The 23,923-nt window shown below is 33.1% G+C and overlaps 4 protein-coding genes across 5 annotated transcripts in view; 2 read left to right on the top strand and 2 right to left on the bottom strand.

The window, feature by feature from the left end:
• The window catches only part of LOC108977940 (uncharacterized protein DDB_G0283357-like), a gene marked incomplete in the record, with an annotated part of 155,081 nt that extends 139,460 nt beyond the window's left edge, over positions 1-15,621 (bottom strand). The window contains 1 exon segment of the mRNA XM_018947934.1: positions 15,071-15,621.
• LOC108977944 (microsomal glutathione S-transferase 1-like) lies at positions 747-4,015 on the top strand. Its single transcript, XM_018947939.1, has 3 exons — positions 747-983; positions 3,344-3,423; positions 3,477-4,015. Exons 1-3 carry the CDS (start codon positions 855-857, stop codon positions 3,718-3,720), a joined length of 453 nt encoding a protein of 150 aa, XP_018803484.1. The 5' UTR covers positions 747-854; the 3' UTR covers positions 3,721-4,015.
• LOC108977941 (cystathionine beta-synthase) lies at positions 5,121-14,780 on the top strand. Its single transcript, XM_018947935.1, has 6 exons — positions 5,121-5,233; positions 12,887-13,012; positions 13,073-13,179; positions 13,242-14,280; positions 14,351-14,538; positions 14,605-14,780. The coding sequence occupies exons 2-6, from the start codon at positions 12,897-12,899 to the stop codon at positions 14,700-14,702; spliced, it is 1,548 nt and encodes a 515-aa protein (XP_018803480.1). The 5' UTR covers positions 5,121-5,233; positions 12,887-12,896; the 3' UTR covers positions 14,703-14,780.
• Positions 15,622-16,897: 1,276 nt separating the features above from the next.
• Positions 16,898-20,994, bottom strand: LOC108977938 (dolichyl-diphosphooligosaccharide--protein glycosyltransferase subunit STT3A). Of its 2 annotated transcripts, none has more exons than XM_018947929.1 (8): positions 20,884-20,994; positions 20,543-20,812; positions 19,961-20,289; positions 19,470-19,859; positions 18,972-19,259; positions 18,644-18,748; positions 18,216-18,584; positions 16,898-18,029 (listed from the first exon to the last, which is right to left on the bottom strand). In XM_018947929.1, the coding sequence occupies exons 2-8, from the start codon at positions 20,652-20,654 to the stop codon at positions 17,475-17,477; spliced, it is 2,148 nt and encodes a 715-aa protein (XP_018803474.1). In that variant the 5' UTR covers positions 20,655-20,812; positions 20,884-20,994; the 3' UTR covers positions 16,898-17,474. The 2 variants fall into 2 exon arrangements, with proteins under 2 accessions (XP_018803474.1, XP_018803475.1); XM_018947930.1 differs by having other exon boundaries at positions 20,543-20,775.
• Between the last annotated feature and the right edge of the window lie 2,929 nt (positions 20,995-23,923).

Here is a 23,923-nt window from a genome sequence, read left to right as displayed (position 1 = left end):
TCACTCTTCGCATCTTGAAAAGTTCCAACAAGTGCCAAAGTTTACGAGCCAAATTTTGTTCAGCGATGAGGCCCAAAGGTACGTAAACAAGCAAAATTGCTTCATCCAAAAAAAAAAAAAAAAAATTTCATGTAGTCTGTTGGTGGTCGAGCCGCTGAAATCATCGGTCTATATTTTTCAAAAATTATACCGTTGAGAACGTAACCGTTAATGGCGTCAGTTATCGCGTCATGATAACCAACTGTTTGATCCCTGAAATTGAAGTTGGTGATCTCGGCGACATTTGGTTTCAACAAGACGGCACCATCGCATCATTCATTGAATGAAATTATTTATTGAATGAACACTTCGGTGAGAAAATACTTTCAAATTTTGGGCTGGTCGATTCATATCACGTCGTTAAATTTTTTCCTGCGTGGACATAATACACCCTGTTCAGAGCTTAAAAATAAAAATAACTAAAATTTCGCACGACTTCTTCAAATCATAAGAAGAGGAACAAAATACAAGGTAATACTTTGGATAATAATTTTTTATTGATACCGTTTTTGTAACAGTAAACAAGGAAATACTTATTCGATTGCTAAATGAATTTATTTTTTTAACTTCGTCCAGATGTAAATATGGTTTTATGACATAAACGGCTGTTGTAACCTTGAATTCTATTATGTATATTATAATTTTATACTTATATAAATATGACTTCAAAAGCTCAATGGAGATTCAGCTAGTCAACGACCAATTTTTCAGAGTCAACTTACTACAATTAGTTGGTCAGTTGACTAACGCGGTAGATCAGTAAATTTTACCGATAGTAAAAATTAAGAAAATTAAAGTAGTTTATTTAAAGTAAAATGGCGGCAAAAGATTTGATATCGTTTGATAATGAAGTATTCAGTGCCTATGTCTTCTGGTCGGCAGTTTTGGTTTTGAAACTTTTGTTCATGTCACTGCGGACGGGTAGGCTCCGCTTCAAAACACGGGTAAATCAGTGGAAATATTAAATAAATTATATACATACATAAGAGATATCGACGTAAATCTTTAGACAGACAACCAAATGAAATGCACTGTGCTAATGAAATGTACTGTGTTCGGAAGAGGTGCGTTCAAAAAATAAAGAGGGCAGACGCTAAGATTTGACTTTTTTAATGCGCTGATGGAAAATTTCGTTTGTTAAACCCTCACATTTCGCTGCTTGCTCGTGAATTCTTGGCTCCTTTTTCAAAAATAGACATAACCTTCAAGGACCGTTGTTTACAAGCTGACGAATGTGAGTTTTATGTCAGTTTGTAAAGAAATGTCTCTTTAAGGTTATCGTTATTTTTGAAACAGGAAAAAGCTAAAAGGAGCCATGTCTGCCTAATATGGAGGATGATTTATGGTTACAATACTGAAGAAGCTAAATCCTTTAGGGCTATTCCAAAAATTGAGCTTAAAAAGTGTTTCGACGATTCAAAGAATGCTGGTCTGGCATCAGTGCACAATATCGAATGAGAACAATTGTGTAGACAACAACATTGGCGTAGACGAATAATTAAATATTTTTTGTAACAAAAATTCAAATTTTTATTTTAAACACACCTTATATATGTATATGGTATACAGGAATTTGTACTCCTTAAGCCATAAAATAGTATATTTAATGTTTTACATGCTGGTTGTTTTTATTATCGGACTTTGGTTGCTTTCATTAAATTAAGGTTACAAAAAACCGATTTAGATTCGCGTATGTACATATTATATATACGGAAATTGGTTGCCTAAGACAATCCAGACGCAAGTGCTTAGCTGTAATGGTATATTAATTGTGCCTTATTAGAAACTAAATTACATTTTAAAAAATAAGCAAAATTAATTAAATGCAGTTATCACTTGTGAAATGCTGCCACCACACTTTATTTATATTAACAAAGTATATTTTACCAATTTCCTATTTTGCTCCAATACCTTTTGACATTTTTCGGGCAAGAGATTGATAAAGCGCTTCTAAAATTATTCATTCTTACAAGCATAAAACTAGTCCCATGCAAAAAATGTTGCAGGGATCGGAACTAGTTATAGTTCGAAAGTGCAAAGTCCAGAGAATATGGTGGATATGGCAGCATATCCCATTCAAGCAGCACAAGGTTTTGGCGCGTCATTAAATTTGAATAAGTTCTCACTTTATTACGACGAAACATTACCGATTTTCTGTTGATCAATTCTGGCCTCTTCAGTTTGATTTCATCACTCAATTTATCCAGCTGATCACATTATACATCAGAATTGATCGTAAAATAGTCGGGAAAAAGCTTAAAAAAACGATCCTTTTTGCTAGTGACAACAAAAATGGATCACTTTTTGATGTTTCTGAACAATTTCGCGAGAGCTTGTGAAACCCACATGACAAGCTAATCTTAGACGTTTCATGTGAAAATTCAAAATATGGTGCAAACTGGGACACCCTGTACGCTAATAGATGGAAAAAATAAAAGTACTCCAATTTCAATGAAATTTAGTTTGTGTTATCTTAAAAAGTGAAAATATAAAATCTCCACCTTAAAAATGTATAATAGTAAATACGAACTGCAGTCAATAAACGAAATTACTTAGTGAACGAACCAATATTTTCTCATACCAAAAAAGGATATAAAAATATCTTTATCTTGAGTTTGGTCAGCAAATTTCTATTTTCGAAGATTCTACCATTGCATTGGGCAAAAAACTATGTCAAATCGTGAAGACATCACCGTCAAATAGCTCGGTCAGGTGAACAGCGTGGCTCGTCGTGTCAATGTCCTACTCTCCCGTTTAACCGTTTATACGCAAACTAGTAACTCAGTTTATGGGATATCGTTCTGAAATTTTGCACACGTTCTTTTCCCCTTAGAAGCTGTTCGTTTATTGGAACCGTCGGTATCAAACCACCATAGATATAGCTGTCATACAAACTGAACGATCAGAATCAAGTTCTTGTATGGAAAACGTTTTTATTTATTAAGATATCTTCCTGAAATTTGGCATAGAATATTACCCAAAGCGACAGTAGAATTTCCGAACAATATTCTCAAATCGGACAACTATAACATATAGCTACCGTAAAAACCGAAGAGGAAGAGGACGTTAAAACAATTACACTCAAGCCTAAAATGTAGATTGTGTTTCAAGAGGTGTCGCCGCCTATTATAATAATTATAATTCGGCTATTAATGAGAATTATAATAATATAAAAGATGTTCAAGTTTTGCAATTGAAAAATTTGTTTACTGCAGACATATGACTTTAAATATCTTCATAACATTAATGAAAAAACGCATCAGAACATTAACTCTAACAAAACACAACACTCATATACTTACAGACCTTTCTCAATCCAGAGGATTTGGTTAAAAAAGGTTTTAAAGTGGGATTCGATAATCCCGATATTGAACGCGTGCGCAGGTAAGTAAATGAACCATAAACCATAACGCTCTTTACTATTTTTCGACATTCAGGGCACATCTCAATGATCTGGAAAACCTTTTGCCATTCTTCGTGATTGGTTTCCTCTACGTGCTGATCGACCCAACCCCTGCTCTGGCCATCAATCTCTTCCGTATTGTGGGCATTGCGCGTATTGTGCACACAATTGTATATGCTGTTGTTGTTATGCCACAACCCAGTCGCTTAATGGCGTACTTAGTTGCTTTCAATCCAACAATCTACATGGCCATCCAGGTAGTGATTGCCGCTTTGTAGAAATGCCTTGTGAACTTTGAGCAATGATTTTCACTCTCGAGAACAACATCTTGTGGAAACAAAAAAAAAAAACTGTCTATAAGCACTTGATTTTGACGAATTAGAGAGAAAAGGCCGTGAGCAAAATTTCTGACCCATAACAAGAGTAATTATTGCAGTAAGTATATTAAATAAAAAAATTACAATAGTTTTTGGTTAAAAAAAAATGTAAATGATTTATTTTAAAATAATAACACATGTAATAAGTTCTGTGAGAGAGGTGTGTATAAATAAATATATATGGAAGTTAACAGAATTATTATATATGTATATATATACTATATATAGAATTATATCGCGCAATATAATAATAAACAAATTTCTGATGCTGAAAAGTTTCAGTCAGACAAGGCTTTCAGCAATAATTGTTTGTCGCAAGCAAGGGTCTTTGATTCGTATAAATAATTCAAAATGGGTCGAGATCACTTTGATTACGAATCACGTCCAGGATGGCCATCAACTTCAACTGATGATCAACGCAACACGTCAATAAAATAAAGGAGTTGGTGCTTCCTTCTTGTTTTTTTTGAAGGAGAAAATTGTTGAGAACAAACCTGAGAACATAGCTGACTGATCAAAATTTAGTAAAATTTGTTACAACCGAAGGAACGAATATTCGCCTAGACATAAAAGGGTGGCATACGGGTACGGTTGGATTTGGACAATTTTTCTCAGATCAGATAGATTAGATATTTGTTAATATTCAAGATATACATATATTGGAAAGGCATATATGTATGCCGATTGCATTAAAAATAAAAAAAATTTTGATCTTTCATGAAATGAAGTAAGATACTCGGATTTGTTTGTATGTGTAGTGCTGTACAGTCTCTGCTAGACYAGATATTCTTTTAACTAAGTAATTCTGCATGTTGCCAATATGAAGAAAATAGTTCGCAACCAGAGAAAAAATTTCTCTTTAGTAACGATGCTTCAACATAAAAATTACTCAATACTGAAATTGAATATTCGAATTTTCCAAAGATTTATTTTGGTATTGAATTTCCTACTGGGTCGTTCACTAACATATTGCATACTCTCTTATACTGGTGCTTTTATGCTCACACAAAACAGTTTGACAAATACTCACATCTACATATTTGCTTTTCTTTTTGCTTTCAAAAGCGAAAACCCCGCATAGTCTCCAAACCAACACTTCTCTCTCCAATGTTCATGCATATTCTCCACTGTATCGACTGCTGTTTGGCTCCTGTTGCCTGTGAAGAAACCAGCTCACTATTGTCACGCATCGTATTAACTCGCTCAGCAAGCCAACACGACAGAATTTCGAGCACATTAGAGAAACAACAGCAAGCAACTTGTACCTGCCTATAAATTTCTGTACAGGCCAAAACAGATTTTGTACACTTCGTTCGTAAGAACATTTGTCAGTCGCTATTGAAGAGATCGCTGATTTGGACGTCAGCCTCCAGAGTGAATTTGCTTTTTTCTCGGCATTTTTTTTTAGTAAAAGGTTAGTGTGAAAAAAATATCAATAGCTGCTACAAAGTGTAAACTATAATAAATAATCGCTGTTTTTTTATTTAAAATAGAATTAATCAAAATTTTCTTGTTTGTGAACTTAGTGAAATTCTGTATTTTGTGAACTTCAAGCCTTTGTAAGTGATATGTGACCGCAAAGTGCGCCTCATACCGGGCGGCAATTATTTACAACCACTTCTATGTTAGTAATTTTCACTTCAAATGGAAATTGTATCAACTATTGTTGAGGAAACTGTAACAAAAATTGTTTAGAAATGTGAGAATGTGAAGTAGAACATGCAAAAAAGTCTTAAATCCTTAATTTGTAATTTAAATGTAAATTTCTTTTGTTTTCATGCAAATTAAAAATTAAGGCAACTTTTGTTGAAAATTATCAGTTTTACTGCAAAATAGTTAATTTCCAGAACAATGTTAAATTATTTATATATGTTTTCACAGACAAGTTCTTTCGTCGACCTCGCAACTAATTCGGCCCCCCAAAAGCTGTCTATATAAAACAAAACAACGTGGCTGGTTTATTGAACTATGTATGAGTATACCTATTTCAATGTGGAGTGCTTATGCACCTAACATATGTACATAAATATAGTGGCTACATACATATATGTATATAATATAGATACTTTCTGTGCAGATATATTAAAAAATACAGTGTGTATGTACAGTGAAAACTCTATTAAACGGACGCTCTATTAAGCGAACATCTCCACTAACCGGACAGAGACGCTTTTCAGCTGACTCTGGTAGTGTCCGCTTATGAGAGATTTCATTGTTTTTTGCATAATGTTGTATGTAATCAAACACGTGTGTTAAAGTGGATAGTGAAATTCATACGTGTGCCTAAAGAGCGAGTCATCAGGTGAACATAAAAAAAAAATATTATGTACATAAAATAGATATCAATGTATATTTTAAGTATTTTTATACCCTGAACAGGGTATTTTAAGTTTGTCACGAAGTTTGTAACACCCAGAAAAAAGCGTTGGAGACCCTATAAGGTATATATATATGAATGATCAGTATGTCGAGCTGAGTCGATTTAGCCATGTTCGTCTCTCTGTCTGTCCGTCTGTCTGTATGTATATATACGAACTAGTCCCTCAGTTTTCAAGATATCGTTTTCAAATTTTACAAACGTCATTTTCTCTTCAAGAAGCTGCTCATTTGTCGGAACGGCCTATATCGGAGCACTATGACATATAGCTGCCATACAAACTTAACGATCGGCATCAAATGCTTGTATGGAAAACTTTCACATTTGGCAAGATATATTTACGAAATGTGGTATATATTATTTTCTGAAGCAACAATGTAACCTCCAAAATATTGTTCAGAACGGATTACTAAGCTTCCACACAAACTGAGCATATAGTTACTAACAGAAATGCACCTGTGAAGGGTATTTAGCTTCGGTGCACCCGAAGTTAACGTTTTTTCTTGTTTTCATTAAATAATATATTATTTTACTGCCGGAAAATCTATTTATCGAAAGCACAAGCTTTCAACTAATTTCCCGAGGAATGGACCTTAAAATGTCAACGTATTCATTTTTGAACTTCACTTATTGATAAAAAATAGTATTATGTGTGCTCACAAGTTTTCTAGCCAAAATTATGTATGAACAAGAAAAAACGTTAGTTTTGGTTGTACAGAAACTGTGGCAATACCCTTCATGAGGGCATTTCTTCTGACTTAAAAGTGTATAAAAAAATTTTTAACTTAGTCTTGAATAATTCTTGAAACCGGATTAACCAGATTTTGAGTAGTTTTAAAGTGCAGTTTCAGCTTTTTTTTTATTCCCTTAGATCCGAATTGTATATTGCGATTCCCAAAATCTAAGTTATGAAGTTAACAAAAAGTTGAGAAAACATGTAATTATGTAGCCACAGATTAATTACGTTTCAGTAAAATATCAGACTACTAAGGAAACACCGAGACCAGAACTACAAAGTTCAGAACAAAATCTACAATCAAATTCAAATATTTTGTAGTCAGACCTTAACTATAACAGAAACCTATATAATTTTCACAACTGTTGATATGTTTGGTTGCATTGAAGAGTTCGTAGGTCCTCGGTCTTATAACAAAAAAATTCAGTGCGCTATCTTTTTACTATCTGTTTCTAAAGTTTTCTCTTTTAATCTTCAATTTCTCATATTTTTGCACAATCATGATGGGTCAATTACTTGGTTTGGCCATACCTCGGCATTAAGTACTTTTCTGTGTTGTCTAAAAAAGTTATCAACTTTATCGAACCTACACTTGAATTCGATTTTAAAACTATGTATAAAATTTAGAAAAAAAATTGTTAACAGAAGAAAAAATATGTGACTGCGGAAATATACATATCTATTAACACTTTGGCTGCCAAGCGAATTTGACAAAATCCTTCACTACATTTTTCTGCAGTTATCAGCATGCCCAGAAAACATTATCAACAATATCAAATTAATTTTCGCGTCGCATAGAAAACCATTTAAACGTTGAATGACGAGCAACCCCTGAAAATTTCGTGCCACTTAGTTGATAGTGTTTTCTATTAAAAAAAACCAAAGAAGTATTGATACAAGATTAAATCTCTAATCAAGTACTTCAAATGAAATTATCAACCAAAGTAGGGAAAATAGCATAGGACATACTTTTTGAGTTGGCAAATTCCTTACGAGAAATTAAAGAATTTTTTTTTTAATCAAACTGTCACCTAAGTTGCAAAACACTGTATCCCTTAAATCGAGTTTTTTTATTTTGTGAATTTTAGCAGCTTAGCCCTAATTGTTTTCAATTTGTCGTATAATTGATCAACTGGCTAATTGGATAATTAGTACTTGGACAACAAATTAGTTTAAAAGTTCTTATACAGTTTAGAAAATTGCAAAATAAAACGTTAGAATTCACAATATATTTGCTCTAATTGCTTGGATAATGTACATTGATTTGAACCCTAGTACCCATAGCGGTACCAGAGGTAGAAGACGTGGAAATTTCATTTAGAGTGGGCAATACTACACCGGTTTTTTCTATAACTGTCCCTTCATTTTTTCCGTAATTTAAGTTCTATATGACCCATTTTTCCATACCTATAATTTTCTTTATTCCTTATTCCTTCATGCCAAGTTCTAATATATTGGGTAGTCGAAAAAGTATTTTCGTTACAATATTGAATAAAAATTTGATAAACTTTACATTATATGAATATTTTGCCGGAAGTCCAGACAATTACCATTACTCATATAATTTAATTAACGTCTAGTAAGACACGAATATACCCTTTTACAAATATCTCTTTTTCATAGATTATTGCTATTAAATTGAGGTTACAAAGTTATCAAAAAATACAATGTACTCAGTAAGTACAAAAATAGGAAATACGACAATGTAAAGAGCAAACATGTTTAGTTTTTTATTTTAGTAAAAAAATTAATTAATCAATTCCAGTTTTCTATTTTAGAAAAAATTTAAAAATCTCACAGTCTTCACATTGAAATTATGAGTTTCAGTTTTCCAAAGGGGTATTTGGAAACTATTAGCACATTATATTTGGAACGTGTATGTTTCAATAATTACGTGACAAATAAGCATTAGAAATGAATTAATTACTCAGGTAAACTTATCACGCTTAATATTTGTATGTGTGTGGTTTCCATAGAAACTTTTGATAAGAATTATTAAAGCTCTGCTTAGAGTGTCAAAGTTGCTTAAAAATGTTGAATTAATTTTATAAATGAATGGGTAGATGGCTTGTTCGATTGGCTAGTAGACGTTGTAGGCGGTATCTTAATTGAGTGAATTATAAAAATTTTATGAATTATAAAAATTTACTCAATTAGGATAATAAATATAATATTATTAAAGCTCTGCTCCAAAATTTCTAAAATTTTGAATGAATTCTGTAAATGGATGTGTAGAAGATCTGTTCGATTAGACGGTTTCTTAATTGAGTCAATTAACAAATAACTGATTCAATTAAGATAATATTCGAAAAATAATCAAATATTTCGAGAATTATTAGTAGTTAATTAAACTTAAGTCTTTAAAGGACAATCTCAAACAAACTTTAAAATATTTCAACTATCATTTTTAAAGATTTTGTTATCCAAATAAACTCCATTAATTTTATAGTATTATTATATTTTGCTTTCTAAAACTAGTTTTAAATGAAACTAATTTTCTGTATAATTTTTATATTATATACATATATTCATCTGCGATTTATGAAAACCTTGATAAAGTGATCTTTGAAGGCGATAACTTCTGCTGTACTTTCTAAGAATAGCTTGCTGTGAAGTTTTTGTGAAAGTTGTCTTCTTAGGTGAATTGTATTTACTTTGCCTAATATTTCCTTCCTTATCTCTTAAACTCAAAACTGTGTAACGAATACAACTCAAGATTACTGGAGCTGAAATACTAAGAGTCCATTAATTAACGACAAGCTTTTATGTTTGCAATTTAGTCTCAATTAACGTCAATTTTTGGTAACGACTAATATTGTTAATGGAACACTTCAAAAATTTTATGTACTGAGGTGTGAAAATAATTGGTTAACTTTGTTAATTGAAATTTAAATATCTTTTAGAACTGAGGTGTGAAAACCACTTTCTAACCGGCGTACGAACTGTGGCTACGTTAAAAATAGCTAATATATCTAAATAAATCTCACGTAATTCCTTAATAGATTTTGAAGCTTTTAAAATTGTTTAAACATGATTGAGCTTATTTGTATAAATTTATAAAAGCATAAATTATATAATGTTAACATTTTATATAGGTACTGGTGCTTATAATCGCAGATAATAAAAATGTATTTTATAACCAATCGGGAGAAACCTTGGGGGCCAAACCAGCACTTTTTGTGAGATAAGTAAGGTCATATCACCTATACAACTATATTATATAAGTCTAATTGCTATTTTCAAAACTTGTTTGTAGTGAGATACGGAGATGAATATGATAAGAAATTAAAAACATATTTTTCTTATTCTGAATTTCTTTCGAACAATCACACTTTTACGTTATCAATTCCGCTTGCCCAAAATCGGAAATATGAAAAATAAGTGTCTCACAACGGATGCGCTAAGTTTTGGTATCACTTACCGAAAATATTTTTGCAATAAATTTATCAGTAGTTCGAGCACGATTGTATTTTCATTTGTGTTATCTTCATTATGTTGGAAGTTTAGTAGATATTCTCAGCGTCGAATGTTAAGAGAAATGCGAATTTAAAATTCAGAATTAGTTTCTAAGCAATAGGTTTAGACCGCATCGGTTCCTATCAGCAGAAACTTTCATAACTAGGTATATGTCAACTCTTTTGAAAATACCTACATTGTATGAATATTAGAGCGGGTAGAGTTTTTTCTGTAAAATCGTGTACTCGTGAAATGTTCTACGGATCATTCTGAACATCTCTGCCTAAGAAATTACGAGCTGACGATTTTTAAGGTGAAGTTTAAAAAATCTGAATAACCGGTTGTGTAGATGAAATGTGATATGGTTGTTCGATCCTAGAAATTCCAACAAATGATCAATATAATATGAAAATAATACATATTAAATTTCACTGGAATATCTTAAAAACTGACTAACAAATTTTTTAATCCATAAAAAACTTCGCCTTAAAAAACTCTCACACTAAACCAGTTTCAGACCCATAGTCTTTTAGCAAAGTTGCTCAGAATGATCCGCCCTGTAAATTAACTCGCTCTAACGTTTGTGTACTACAATATATACTTGCATGTATGTACAAGTTCATACAGACAGGAGCTCTAATTAGTTTCTGTGATTGATTGCATTAATACCGAAAGCAAACAACAATGTTTTTTATTTGTTTTCGACGAGACAAACATAGATATAAAATAAAATTGACATTATTGTCTTTTCCATATCACTATAAAACCCAGTTAATATGTTCTAAATTACATATCTATGCATTTCCTACTTTTAGTATTCTTTCAGTTATTACAATTTTTAACCCTTGTGCGGGAACCCAAAAACCAGAAAAACAAGCGGCATCAATAATATTACAAAAGACAGCTGGACGATTGTTTTAGAAGGGATTGGAAAGAAATTCGATTGGGATAAATGTTTTATACTCAGTACCTCTAATATTAATCCCGACAAGATTATCGTATAAAATGCGTCTAATGACAAGAAAAAAAGAAAAATCAGGAACTAATATATGTCCAGCTGGTCATATTTAGAAAGTGGATGGTTTAGTTCCCTAGACTTGAGTTGTTTTTCGATAATTTGTGGCATTTCGTAATGTCGGTATAACATTGTCTGCATATATTTGCAATACTCCCTCATTTTCTGTTTCAGAAACTCATCCTGATCATTTGGTACGTAATTAGTATCATCGCTGTGACATGACAGTCATGAGTACCATCTTCGTCATATATGTCATATATCCAACAGTTTGTTCAGATTATATTTTTTCATTCTTTTGACGGTATCAATTTTTGGGCCTACAATTTTTTTCTAAGATAGCCCCTATAGAGCACAATAAAAGAACATTTTCTAAAAATTCTGAAGGCCTCAACATAGGTTGTAGCTGTTCCTCGGCTTGGCGGAGGGATCATACTTAGACTGTTATGTTTAGTACTCAATCACAAATCTGCTAAGTTATTTCCTGTCAAGCTCACCAGCCTTAGAGTTTTCTTCAATATTGCTGTGGCCAGGCATCCAAGACAATCCAATCATAGAAAAATTCGATCCGAGAGATAAGTGCATCAGTTGCTGAAGCACAATCAGCGAAGGCGGATATTACGGCCTATCTCGAGGGTAAACAAGTATGAGCAGGAAACTGACAGTTAGGGCTAGGCTCGGTGACCTAATAACCTCAGGCCTGAAGATAATAATTTCAAAAATATGGCATTGTATAAGGATAACATAACATTCAGAACTATTCTGAATATATAAGTTCTTTTGTATGATAGAATTCGGTTTCTGTACATGGGTTTCCGCACAACGTTTAAATGGGTAACAGAAGTAATACGTTATCAGTTATATGTATTGATACACGTTTTTTGATAAAGAGTTGAAACGAATGTCTTGATGCCATGTTTTGTACACATTTATTTAAAAAACAAATATATATAGCATATATGTGTATATTATTTAATTTGAAGTTCGAAGCGTGTGAACCCCGGAAGATCACTCCAAGCTATAGCATATGATAATTAAACAAAAATGAAAGAAATGGCGCATTTCTAATTAAATTTTTTTTATAAGAAATAAATAAAATAAAGAATGAAATTAAAGCTGAAGGGAACCATAGGGGGATTTTTATATTACATCATTTTTGCGATGCTCTATAACAGCAGTAAAGGTTGTTCTTAAATCAAGTATTGTTTTTTCTGTTCTTTTCCGGCTTTTTTATGTTCTGTTTTGACGATAGCCCGCCTATTTGTCACGTATTTTTCGGATTTACAGGTAAGGTTAGCTTAGATTATCTTTTTAGAAGAGCTGAATGTAATATCAAGTTCAGGTGTAGCTAAAGTTTCAGGATTGAAGATTAAGTTTAGTCGGCTAAAATTTTGTAGACTTTTTTCTAAATCCTTTACACCCTTCACTTTCAATAGTTCGCTTCTAACAACTAAGATCCGCAACTACTCTTGCCTTCCTTTAGATAATTTATAATGCCTGCCAACAAACCCTATGAGCGCCCAAAGGACTTCATCGATCCTGGTCTGCCTTCAAAATGCACATGGCATTTAGGCACGAAAGAGAAGACACCACACATTAAACGTCCCATGTAAGTCAACTTTCACCCTACATAATATGCAATGCTTTACATATTTACAATATTTTACAGAGCTCACCGTCAAAAGCTTACACCCGATATATTGGAGGTTATTGGCTGCACACCCTTAGTCAAGTTGAATCATATACCCCAAACTGAAGGAATAAAGTGTGAGATGTGTAAGTTGCGCAGTCTATTTATGCACCTAACGGTACAGATTAATATAAAATCTCCTAATCAGATGCAAAATGTGAGTTTCTCAATCCCGGTGGTTCCGTAAAGGATCGCATTGGTTATCGCATGGTACAAGATGCCGAGGAGAAGGGTCTGCTCAAACCGGGCTGTACGATAATCGAGCCCACCTCTGGTAACACCGGTATCGGTATTGCCATGGCGTCTGCTGTTAAAGGCTACAAGTGCATAATCGTAATGCCTGAGAAGATGTCCAATGAAAAGGTATCGGCGCTACGCGCCTTGGGTGCCAAAATTATACGCACACCCACCGAAGCGCCCTACGACAGCCCTGAAGGTTTGATTTGTGTAGCACAGCGTTTGCAAAAGGAACTACCAAACGCCGTAGTCTTGGATCAGTATCGCAATTCGGGAAATCCACTGGCCCATTACGATGGCACTGCGGCCGAAATCCTATGGCAGACAGACAATAAAGTCGATATGGTGGTAGTTTGTGCTGGCACTTGCGGCACAGTCTCCGGCATTGGCCGCAAAATCAAGGAAGAATTACCGAACTGTAAAGTAATTGCTGTGGACCCATACGGTTCGGCATTGGCACGCCCGGAAGTGCTAAATAAGTCAGACGTACAATTTTATGAGGTGGAGGGCATAGGTTATGATTTCACGCCCACGGTAAATGATTACAACGTAATAGATTCATGGGTTAAAGTCGATGACAAACAAAGCTTCCTCATAGCGAAACGTTTGAATGCCGAAGAAGCATTGCTAAGCGGTGGCTCAAGTGGCGCTGCTATGTGTGCAGCACTAAAAGTGGCCAAAGACCTGAAAGAGGGTCAACGTTGTGTGATCATTTTGCCCGATGGCATAAGAAATTACATGACGAAATTCGTTTCGGATAACTGGATGGAAGCACGTGACTTTAAGCCAGTAATAAACGAACACAACCACTGGTGGTGGGATACACCGGTGAGTGCGTTGAACTTAAAAGCGCCGTTGGTGCTCAAATCAGATGTGAGCTTTGCCAAGGCGATCGAGACACTCAAAGAACACAATGTGACACAAGTGGCGCTCACAGACGCCGATGATGGGTGAGTGTGTGTCACAGGCTAAAACCTGTATAAACCCGTTATAATTTTTGTTTTCTTTTGTCTCGCTTAGCACACTTTTGGGCGCTGTACTGCAAGAAACGCTGATCAATCAAATCGTAAGCATGAATCGTAAAACGGATGAACCTGTGGTCAAGGCAGTCAACAAACGTATTATACGTTTGCCTTCCAATGCTATTCTGGGTAAATTGGCGCGCATTTTGGAACTGGATCCTTGTGTGTTAATCGTGGATACGGAAAGTGAGTTTGACAGGCATTTAAACAAATTTTAATTTCAATAACTAATTTTAACATTTTCTTGTGTAGACGAGAAAGAAGTCGTTAAGGGAATTGCCACGAAATTGGATGTGCTTGCCTTCGTTGCAAGTGGTGCCCCACAAACTAATGGCACCAATGCTCAATAGTATCCTTTGACATGCAACCGAACTTTTAAAGAAGCTTTTATCAATTCCGTTAGTGATGTGACCTAACTAACTTTTGTTGTAAAATCGTGCGCGACAATACAATTGTTTTGAAAAGTTTACATTTACAAATCCATGACTAAGAGACTACGCAAGCATCACTTGTAATGAATTAGAAATCTCTAAAAAATTCACGATCTAATTTGTAAGATACTTAGATTTAAGATAACACAACGATACTGTAACGCATTAATTATTCAGTACTTTGTATTCAGTTTGAAAAGTTTTTAATAAAATAAAATTTAATATACAAAATTATTTTATTAACCTTCCTTCATATATGAAGAGTTATTAAAAATAAAAGTACTAACTTGGACGCCTTGGATCTCCTCTGGATTATTGGTGAGTGGTTGGTGATCAGCTTTACACATTTCTTTATGATGCTTGTTCAAAAATTAAATTTGCAAATATTAGTTGCCTGCAATTATTCTCACTTGCACATTTAGCACATATCACAGCGTGTATAACACCTTATTTTTTCAAAGAATGCAATTTCAGCATTTGATTTATCAACAAAACACTTCACCTTTGGAAATATATTGAATACTTTTCCACTGCATTTTAATAGATTGCAACTTCTACTTTGCATTTGCAAAACACATTTTCACTTTTTTAATTTTATTTTTCTTTTCTTTCTTCCCAATTTCAATATGGAATTTATCAATAAAACATTTCGCACATTAACTTATTTGAATACTTCTTTACTATATTTTAGTAGATTGCAGCCTTTACTATGCATTTATAAAACACAATTTCATTTTTTTTTTTTTTTTGATATTTACTTATTTATCACTTTTTTTCATTTGCAATTTAAGCACTTCACCGATAGGATAAGCTGAATTTATACACTTCACTTCATTAAAACAACTTTAATTAATAAAATAAACTTCAAATTAATAAACAAAAAACTACTTCACCATTGGTATATTTAAAAGATTTTCACTCACATATTTTTTTACTTAACACTTACTTTCTTAAATCGCTTTTGATTTTACATTAATTGCAATACAATAGTCTTGCACTATGCATTTACAAGCAAAAAGCTTCACCTTTGCTAAAATATAAACAATTTATTCGAATCACTGCGCTTCTCAAGGCCCTCACTTGTGTGCACATATTTCTTCATTTACATATTTAGCACATAAATGAAATCAGCTCTTATTTTTCACTTTATTTCCATAAAATACTCACTTTATGTTTTAAATCACTTATAATTTGCAATATTTAATAGGAAAAATATTTGATTGCCTTCACTAATATTATTCCATTCACTGCAACTTCCATCATAGCTGCCTTGCTTATTTCCAATTGCTTATTTAGCTCTTTATTCACTAGCCCCAACTACTTTTTCATTTCGTTTCATTAACATAGAACTTTTACCTTGCTTTTATAAACAAAACTTTTCATATTTTATAATATTTAATATTATATTTTGTGATTTCGTTAAGTAATATTATTTCACTCACTGCACCTTCCCACACAGCTGCCTAGCATATTTTTAATTTCCTATTTAACATTTAATTAGCAGAGGAATTTTTAATTTCTCACTGTATTTTCATAAAATGCAACTTCTAATTTGCATTTCCAAAGAAATCACTTCACTTATTCAAAATAATTGCACATATTTAAAAATTTCTCATTTGATTCACTGAACTTTCCAATGACGCTGGCACTTCCTTCACACAATTTTTTCTCTTGCACAGTTTGCTCTTAAAAAACATAGCCCGCGCTACACTTTCACTCAATTTCAACCGAATGCAAGTTCTGCTCTTCACTTTTGTAGAAAAAACTTTAATATCAGTCTTATTTAATAAGAATTTCAGAATTCTAAAATTCACTGCAGTCCACCAGTTGATATTTTATTCATTTCCACGAAAAGAAGGAAGTTGACGTTTGACATTTGTATAACGGCGGATGCATGGAAATTTACAGATGTGTACGGGAAAGTAGCAACAATAAAAGCGTTGCATTCTTAAAGTGCAAAAAAGTAGCAAATATTTGAACAAATGTCAAAATTAAATATTTTGCAGCTAAATGTGCATACATATGTACATTTGTGACAACTCCGCCATTTGGCTAGAAAGTGCAAAATTATTTACATTTGAAACAACTGCCAGCAAAAAAATAAATACAAGTGATTTTTTTCAATTTGTCTTAAAAAATTTAATTTTTATTTCAGCCATCATTTCAAAGATATTGCCGTTTATGAGCCCTTTTTCGCGCAATTTATTTTAAGTATTTTTTTTTGTTTGTTTGTTTATATAGCGTTTTTTTAAATGCATAAGGTTATAAAAGAAATAAACTTAAATATACATAGAGAGCCGGGTGATATTGTACTTATTGCAATTTATTATATCGTTTATGAAATCCAATTTATTTTTCAACTAAAGGCAATAAGAATTATTACATAGTAATGTTTAGTGCACATGATATTTAAATTATTCGACGACACTGCTTTTTGAGAGTATCAATTTTTTACTTAACAATTTCAATTGTCTAAAGAAAGCAATACATTTTCGGCAACCAAAAATGAACAAGAAAAAACTATTTTTTAACAAATTATAAAAAGCACCGCTTTTAGTAACTTCAATTTCAAAACAGTTACACATTCGCAAAACTCAAGATCCTTTATTTCTAGTTTCTCAATACTTTCAAATGTACTGCACTGGTAGTTTACTGCTGTTTGTTAGCATCTAGCATAAGCAGATGCTGCTTTTAAACGCCGCGATTTCGTAAATCCTTCACTTTGTAAATGCGCACCAACCAATGCTCGGTTGTGTAGGCCTCTTCCAAAACATCCAGCTCAAAGTCTTTATTACCAATTTCGGCAGAACGTACGCGATCATAACCCGGCGGTTTACCACCCTCTGTGTACACTTGACCAAAGCGATAGTAGCACATTTTGTACATGAGACAATTTAGTAGCGTCGGTGAACCTTCTTTGTCCACGCGGAACTCGCCGCTGGGTGCATAATAGTCGCGCTCCTTAATGTGTGCGCCACGATCTGTGCTGCCACCAATGCGTACCATCCATAAGAATTTATTAATATCATCAGAAGAATAGCCGGTTAAACCGCCAAAGATTACAAGCACGTAATCAACGTCCAATTCACGCATGATTTCATAAGCTTTCTCCTCAGATGAGGCCATCGCTTGTCCAACACGTGATATATGCGTATTATTCCAAGTGTTATTGTCCACCAATATAGTGCGGTTAGCCATAGCAGTTATCTGGTAGCCATAATCCCACCAAGACATGATGCGCGCATCCTAAAATAGAAGAGCAAATAAAGTTTAGTTGCAAAAAATAAGAAAATATTTTAAAACAAAAAGTTTTGCTGTCAGCTAGTTTTATAGTACTCATGTGCGTTTCATACTCTTCCTATCAAGAATTTGAAGTATTCATCATGTGAAATTAACTGTACAACTTAAAACATATTGTGCAATCGTGCTCACCTCTGGTGTATTCATTTGAAGCCAATAGTATGCCTCTCGAAAATCATCGAATATGATGCGTCCACCGTCATGTGAGCGCGCACTAAGCACAATGCTTGGCGACGAATATGCTTCCGATGTCACCCAAGTACAATGGAAGGTGTAAACAATAAGCATGAACGTAATAATGCCGACAAAACCAATGGCAACTTCACTTTTCACACCGCTACTCTGTTGTTCAAGTTTCTTGTACTGACGCTTACTTTCTACGGGTTTCGACGGGCCGGCATCTATACATTTTATATACTTGGAGAGCAGATGCGATGTGGCAATGCCAGATAAGACACACATAACCGGCGCTAGCACGAGCATTAAACGCACCATTACACCCTGTGGAAATAAATACATTTATAAAACTAATTTTGCTTAAAAAAATAAATAATATTTACCGCAAAATAAATACTGGTTACACCATAAAGGATGATGAAGATATTCGAGTCGGTTAATTTCGAGAAGCAGAAGTACAAGCCAGCTGGGAATAGGAATACCAAAATCTGCAATAAGAAAAGTATGGATTTAAATTTATAACAGTAGTTTCACTTTCCAGTTGTCATTGGAAGTCAGCGATCAAAGTGTGAAGTAATCAGTTTGTGATAAATAGCAGCAAATGAATGAAAATTCACCGCCGCATATTTACGGACATTAAAGCGCACTCATACAACAAACTGTCATCAGTTAAAAGAAATAGTATTAAACATTAAATCAACGAGAACCTACCTGCAAATCAAAGTAGAACGACGACCACGATGTAGGTTGATGCTCCGACACAGATGCGATGATGGGAATGTGATTCTTCGCGTACGAAGGATCAAGCAGAGAATAAAAACGTCCCGTCCAGGGCGAGACTTTGCCAGTAATCGTCAGCACAGTACCTATCACGAGCACTGTAGTCAGTATTCCAGAGACTAAGGCTTTGAAAAGAATTTCGAAATTTTCTTTGGACAAACGAGCGCGTAGATAATCCACAAATGCGTGTATTTGACATAAACCGAAGGTGCCAAGCGCCTGTAAGAGAAAAAAAATTTACAAATTACTATTAAGTATTGAAAATATAAAAAAAAAATATATATATTTTTAAACATTATAATTTTTCAGCTTAGTGTTTAGTACTCATGTGTGTTTCATACTCTTCCTATCAAGAAATCACAGTAATCATCATTGACATTACAAACAATAATAAAATAAAAATTATTTGTAATATTTCTTCGAGCTTACCAGCATGTGTTCCGAGCTTTGTATTGGTTGAAAACCGACAAATGAAATCTGCATCGAGAGTATGGTACCAATGCAATACAATGTGCTATACGCCACATAAATTCGATGCGAAAAGCGGCCTGTGATCATTAATGCCAAAACATGCAGTGGTATTAAATTGATGAGGAACACATAACCACCCCATGAGGAAACCATGTAAAAGTAGGCCAGTGCCGACATGGTCGCCCAGAAAATGGCGCCACTTTTCACTGCCTTAATCCACAAATAGTATGTGAGCAGCATACAGAAGATAGCAATGCCCTCATTGTCATAGGAGCCTGCAACCGAACGCGATATGTAGCCGGGTACAATAGAAATGAGAGCAGCTGCAACCAAACCGGCGCCAGTACTCTGCAAAAGGTAAAGAAAAATATTTGTATATAATATTGTTGAATACTTACAACCACGTGTTCACATAACCTATAACTACATACTGAACACCATGTACTTACGTGAATCTCCTTTGTCAGCGCATATGTAACCAACGTAGTTAGTGAGGAGAAGAATGGTGCCAAAAAGACACACACATTCCTAATCTCAATAGTAATATTCAGCAACCACATAAGTCTGTAAAGAGCTGCGGCAGTTACCATCAACCCTGGATAGATGGTACCGCCAATAATACGTCCTAGTGGATACCATGCTCGATCATCAAACCAATTATGAAACCGGTAGAAACCTTGCTCGGCAAGGAACCGCGTCGTGCGGTAATTGAAGTACGGATCAAATTCATGGATAACACTTTCAAAACGAAGCACCGAAAATAAACGCGTGGCAAATGCTAGAAAGAACAATTTCAAATGAACGACAAGCTGGGCAAAACATCAACGAGTGAGCAAATGAGTGAAAAAATATTTTGAGTGAGAATTACATTTGACAGCTAATATGAGTTGAGTGCGTTTTTTAGCCGGAGAATTCATGTTTTGTTAAGAAAGCGAACGAAAAAGATATGATTGTTTAAATTGTAAGCTATATATGGACACCGAGGAATAAATGAAGTTGATATTAACTTTATGATTTTCATAAGTACTTACAGAGCACAGCCGCTATAATTAATATAGCTAATTTTATGAGATGTTCTTGCTTTTCCCAGGTCAACGTTATCCTCGACCGGCTAGCAGTCGCGGTAGCTGCGTCCAAGGTCATGTCGGCACAATTCAATAGCACGAAAATCGGCTATTTTCTTCGATCCCAAACTAGCAAGCAACTCCCACGCAAAATCCGAAAAATAAAAACTCGCCACAAAAAAGCCGGTTGTTGGCAGCGTCTATAGCAGAAAGAAATTTATTTGCACAACAGTTTTGCTATAAAAACACAAAATGGTTTTACACTTTATGCACTATTGTATGAAATAGCATTAGGGGTATGCACTTACAGTTACTTTATTTCAATATTATTGTTAAAAACAGCAAAACTTTTCATTTAAACAACTTTATATACGTGGTCGTGGCAAAACGCCCAAGAAATTTCCTATATGACAAGCCGACAAAATGTCAAATACAGTTGAGGCATTGCCAGCTGAAAGTTCTAAATAAATACAACAATTGTGCAAAATATAATTACTTATTAAACTATCGTAAGCAAATATTATTTGTAAAATAATAATAATAAAATATTTTAAGAACAGTGTACAGTTATGTTTATCGGGCTAATATAAGTTAGAACAGGGTGGTCAAACAGTAATTTTGATATAATGTTGTTATATTGATTTCCTGAAAAAAACAACTGACATGTAGGACTATATAATTAGTAAATTAAACTTAATTTAACAAAAAAAAATATTTTTGTACAGCCGACAGTTTAAAGGGTATATTTTTTCACTTTAATTTAGAAAAACTTCAATACTCGCTATAAAACAAATGAAACAATTGTAGAAGCCATGAAAATTTTGAGTGACATCTAACGTGAAAGCCACGAAGCTGAAGAAACCTGCATGTTTTTTACATTTTAATAAAATAAATTAAGCAAAATAACATAATTCACATCGTTTTCTTAACAAATTTCTCCAATTACAATAGTAACTAATATTATCAGTAATAATTTTTAAACAAATTTTAAAATTATTATGTTTCCAGATTTTTAAAATTTGTAAAATTTCTCTTGCAAAAATGCAACCCTGTGGACGCGCACATTCCGCCGCTATTTGTCAGTTTTGCACCGGTTTCCTTCCCGTCGCGATTGAAAGTTTTGCGCTTAGTGCTTCTGTGAATTAAAAATGTTAATTGCATAATATATATAAGTGAAAGTGAAGTGTTTTATAGAAAACTCAAAAGTTGAGCTTGGGTTCTATTGACGTTAAATGAAAAATCAGTGCGGGCTATGTTTTTCTTGTGTTTATTAAGCAAAAGAAGAAGTGTGTAGTGTATGTGTGAGTAAGTGTGTGTGTGCAATGTCGTGCGCAGCTTAATTTCCAATGGCGAGCACAGCCGAACGAATGGAAGTGGTTTGTGGTAAGTTTATTTTGCATTGTACAATTTTTATCGCATAATAATTAATATAAGAACTATTTAAGCATTTTTTTACAAAATGTTTAATGTCTGATGGGGCATTTATATGCAGATACGTGCAATCAAACACACATACTTACATATGTACATATGTGTTTATGCTAAATGGCCGCTCGTTGCCGAAGTTTAAATGAGTTGCGAAAATTTTCTAATTCGCAGTTATATTGTTGAATTGACTGGAAATTTGACAGGGAGTTTCAGATTTTTTAATATTTGCTTGAGTATATCAACGTTTGTGTAATAGGTACATATGTGCATGGAATACCAAAATTATTGAACAAAATTGACACAGTTTGAATAAAAAAAAAAAAACTAACTTTTAACCCAGGAGTATTAGAAATTAATTAAAGTTATTTAACGAATGCTTGAAAAAATGAAATATACTTTTTGGTGATATTTAATTGTAATATGGGTATTTGTATTTTATAAAGTTTTCAAATGAAAAGATTGCAAAGAATGGCTGACGGTTGTTTTTTTATTAAATTAAATTGTTTAAATAAAAGTAATTTAGATGTAATGCGCTATTGCCATCAAAATTAACTTGCTTAATCGATTTATTCTATACGTAATATTTGTGAGAGGGTTTCCAATTGATAAAAGCTTTTATTCGAAAAAAATTATTTTAACAAACTAATTTATACAATATGTGTATTAATATTATATAAAGGTAAGCATTAAAAAATTATTTCAGAAGAAAGTTGCCGCCTATTTATTTTTTTAAAGTTAAAGGAAAACTACGCTATGGGTATCAAACTGAGTTTTTTTGAGAAGGGTTACCGCCTGCTTGAAAGTTTTCATTAAATAAAATTGATAAAGTTATAAGGGGCTTTTTTAAATATGAATTTAAACTTAATATGCTTTAAAAGCTTGCAATTGAAAATAGTTCTAAGCAGTGTTGCCACCTTGCTATTATTTTTTACTAAACTAAATCCTTAAACCTATAAAAGATTACGCTATAAGAATCAAATTTAACTAGTTTTATTGAATTGCTCTATAGGTAATGTTTTTCAACAGGGTTACCATCTCTTTAAAAATTATATTCCATAAAATTGAACCATACATACATACATATATATTATCAAAATATGGTTATAAACAATTGTATAAAACGTTTTCAAATATTTGACAGTATTTAATAAAAGGTTTGCGCACCGTTCATATTTTCTTTATTCGTTAACATTAAAGAAATAAATGTGGTCCCAAGGGCATCAAAATGAGCCGATTTGATAAAATTGATCTATAGGAAACAATTTTGTGAAGGGTAACAACTTCTTCAAGAATTTAATTTTTATTCGATAGAATTTATCAGAGTTAAAACAAAGCTTACAATTTAATTTTATTAAATTATGCGAGAAAGGAGTTGCCAGATGTATGACATATATAAATAAGAAGAATTGATAGAGTAAAAGATTAAGGAAAACTGTATCTATAAAGGATTTTTAAAAAGATATTTTTTAGTTAAATTAAATGTATGAAAAAAATAAATATAACAGTATAGTGGCCACACTATAACGATTTTAAATAAATTTTTCGGTATTCATTTTTAAGCAGAGTTGCTACCCGTTTGTTTTAATTTACTATAAAATAACATTTCTATTATGAAAAGTAATCAACGTCTTCTTAATATGTTTTCACAAAAAACATTATATTTTATATAAAATTGTCGCAGAAATGCATATGTATAGTATATAAAGCTCAGTTCATCCGATAGAATTTATTATAAATTATCCATCAAATACTAACAAACAGCGAAAATAACATATTATATATAAAATTATAGCGTTCGGATAACGAAACAGATTTATAACTAAAAGACAACAGCAAATGCTGTTAAATAGTAAAAATACCAGCTATAAAACAAATGGAGATTTTGAGTGACATCTAACGTGAAAGCCACGAAGCTGAAGA

The sequence above is a fragment of the Bactrocera latifrons genome, unplaced genomic scaffold (assembly GCF_001853355.1).
Source record: "Bactrocera latifrons isolate USDA-ARS-PBARC rearing strain unplaced genomic scaffold, ASM185335v1 scaffold_98, whole genome shotgun sequence".
Lineage (NCBI taxonomy): Eukaryota > Metazoa > Arthropoda > Insecta > Diptera > Tephritidae > Bactrocera > Bactrocera latifrons.
This window is presented reverse-complemented; position numbering and strand designations above follow the sequence as displayed.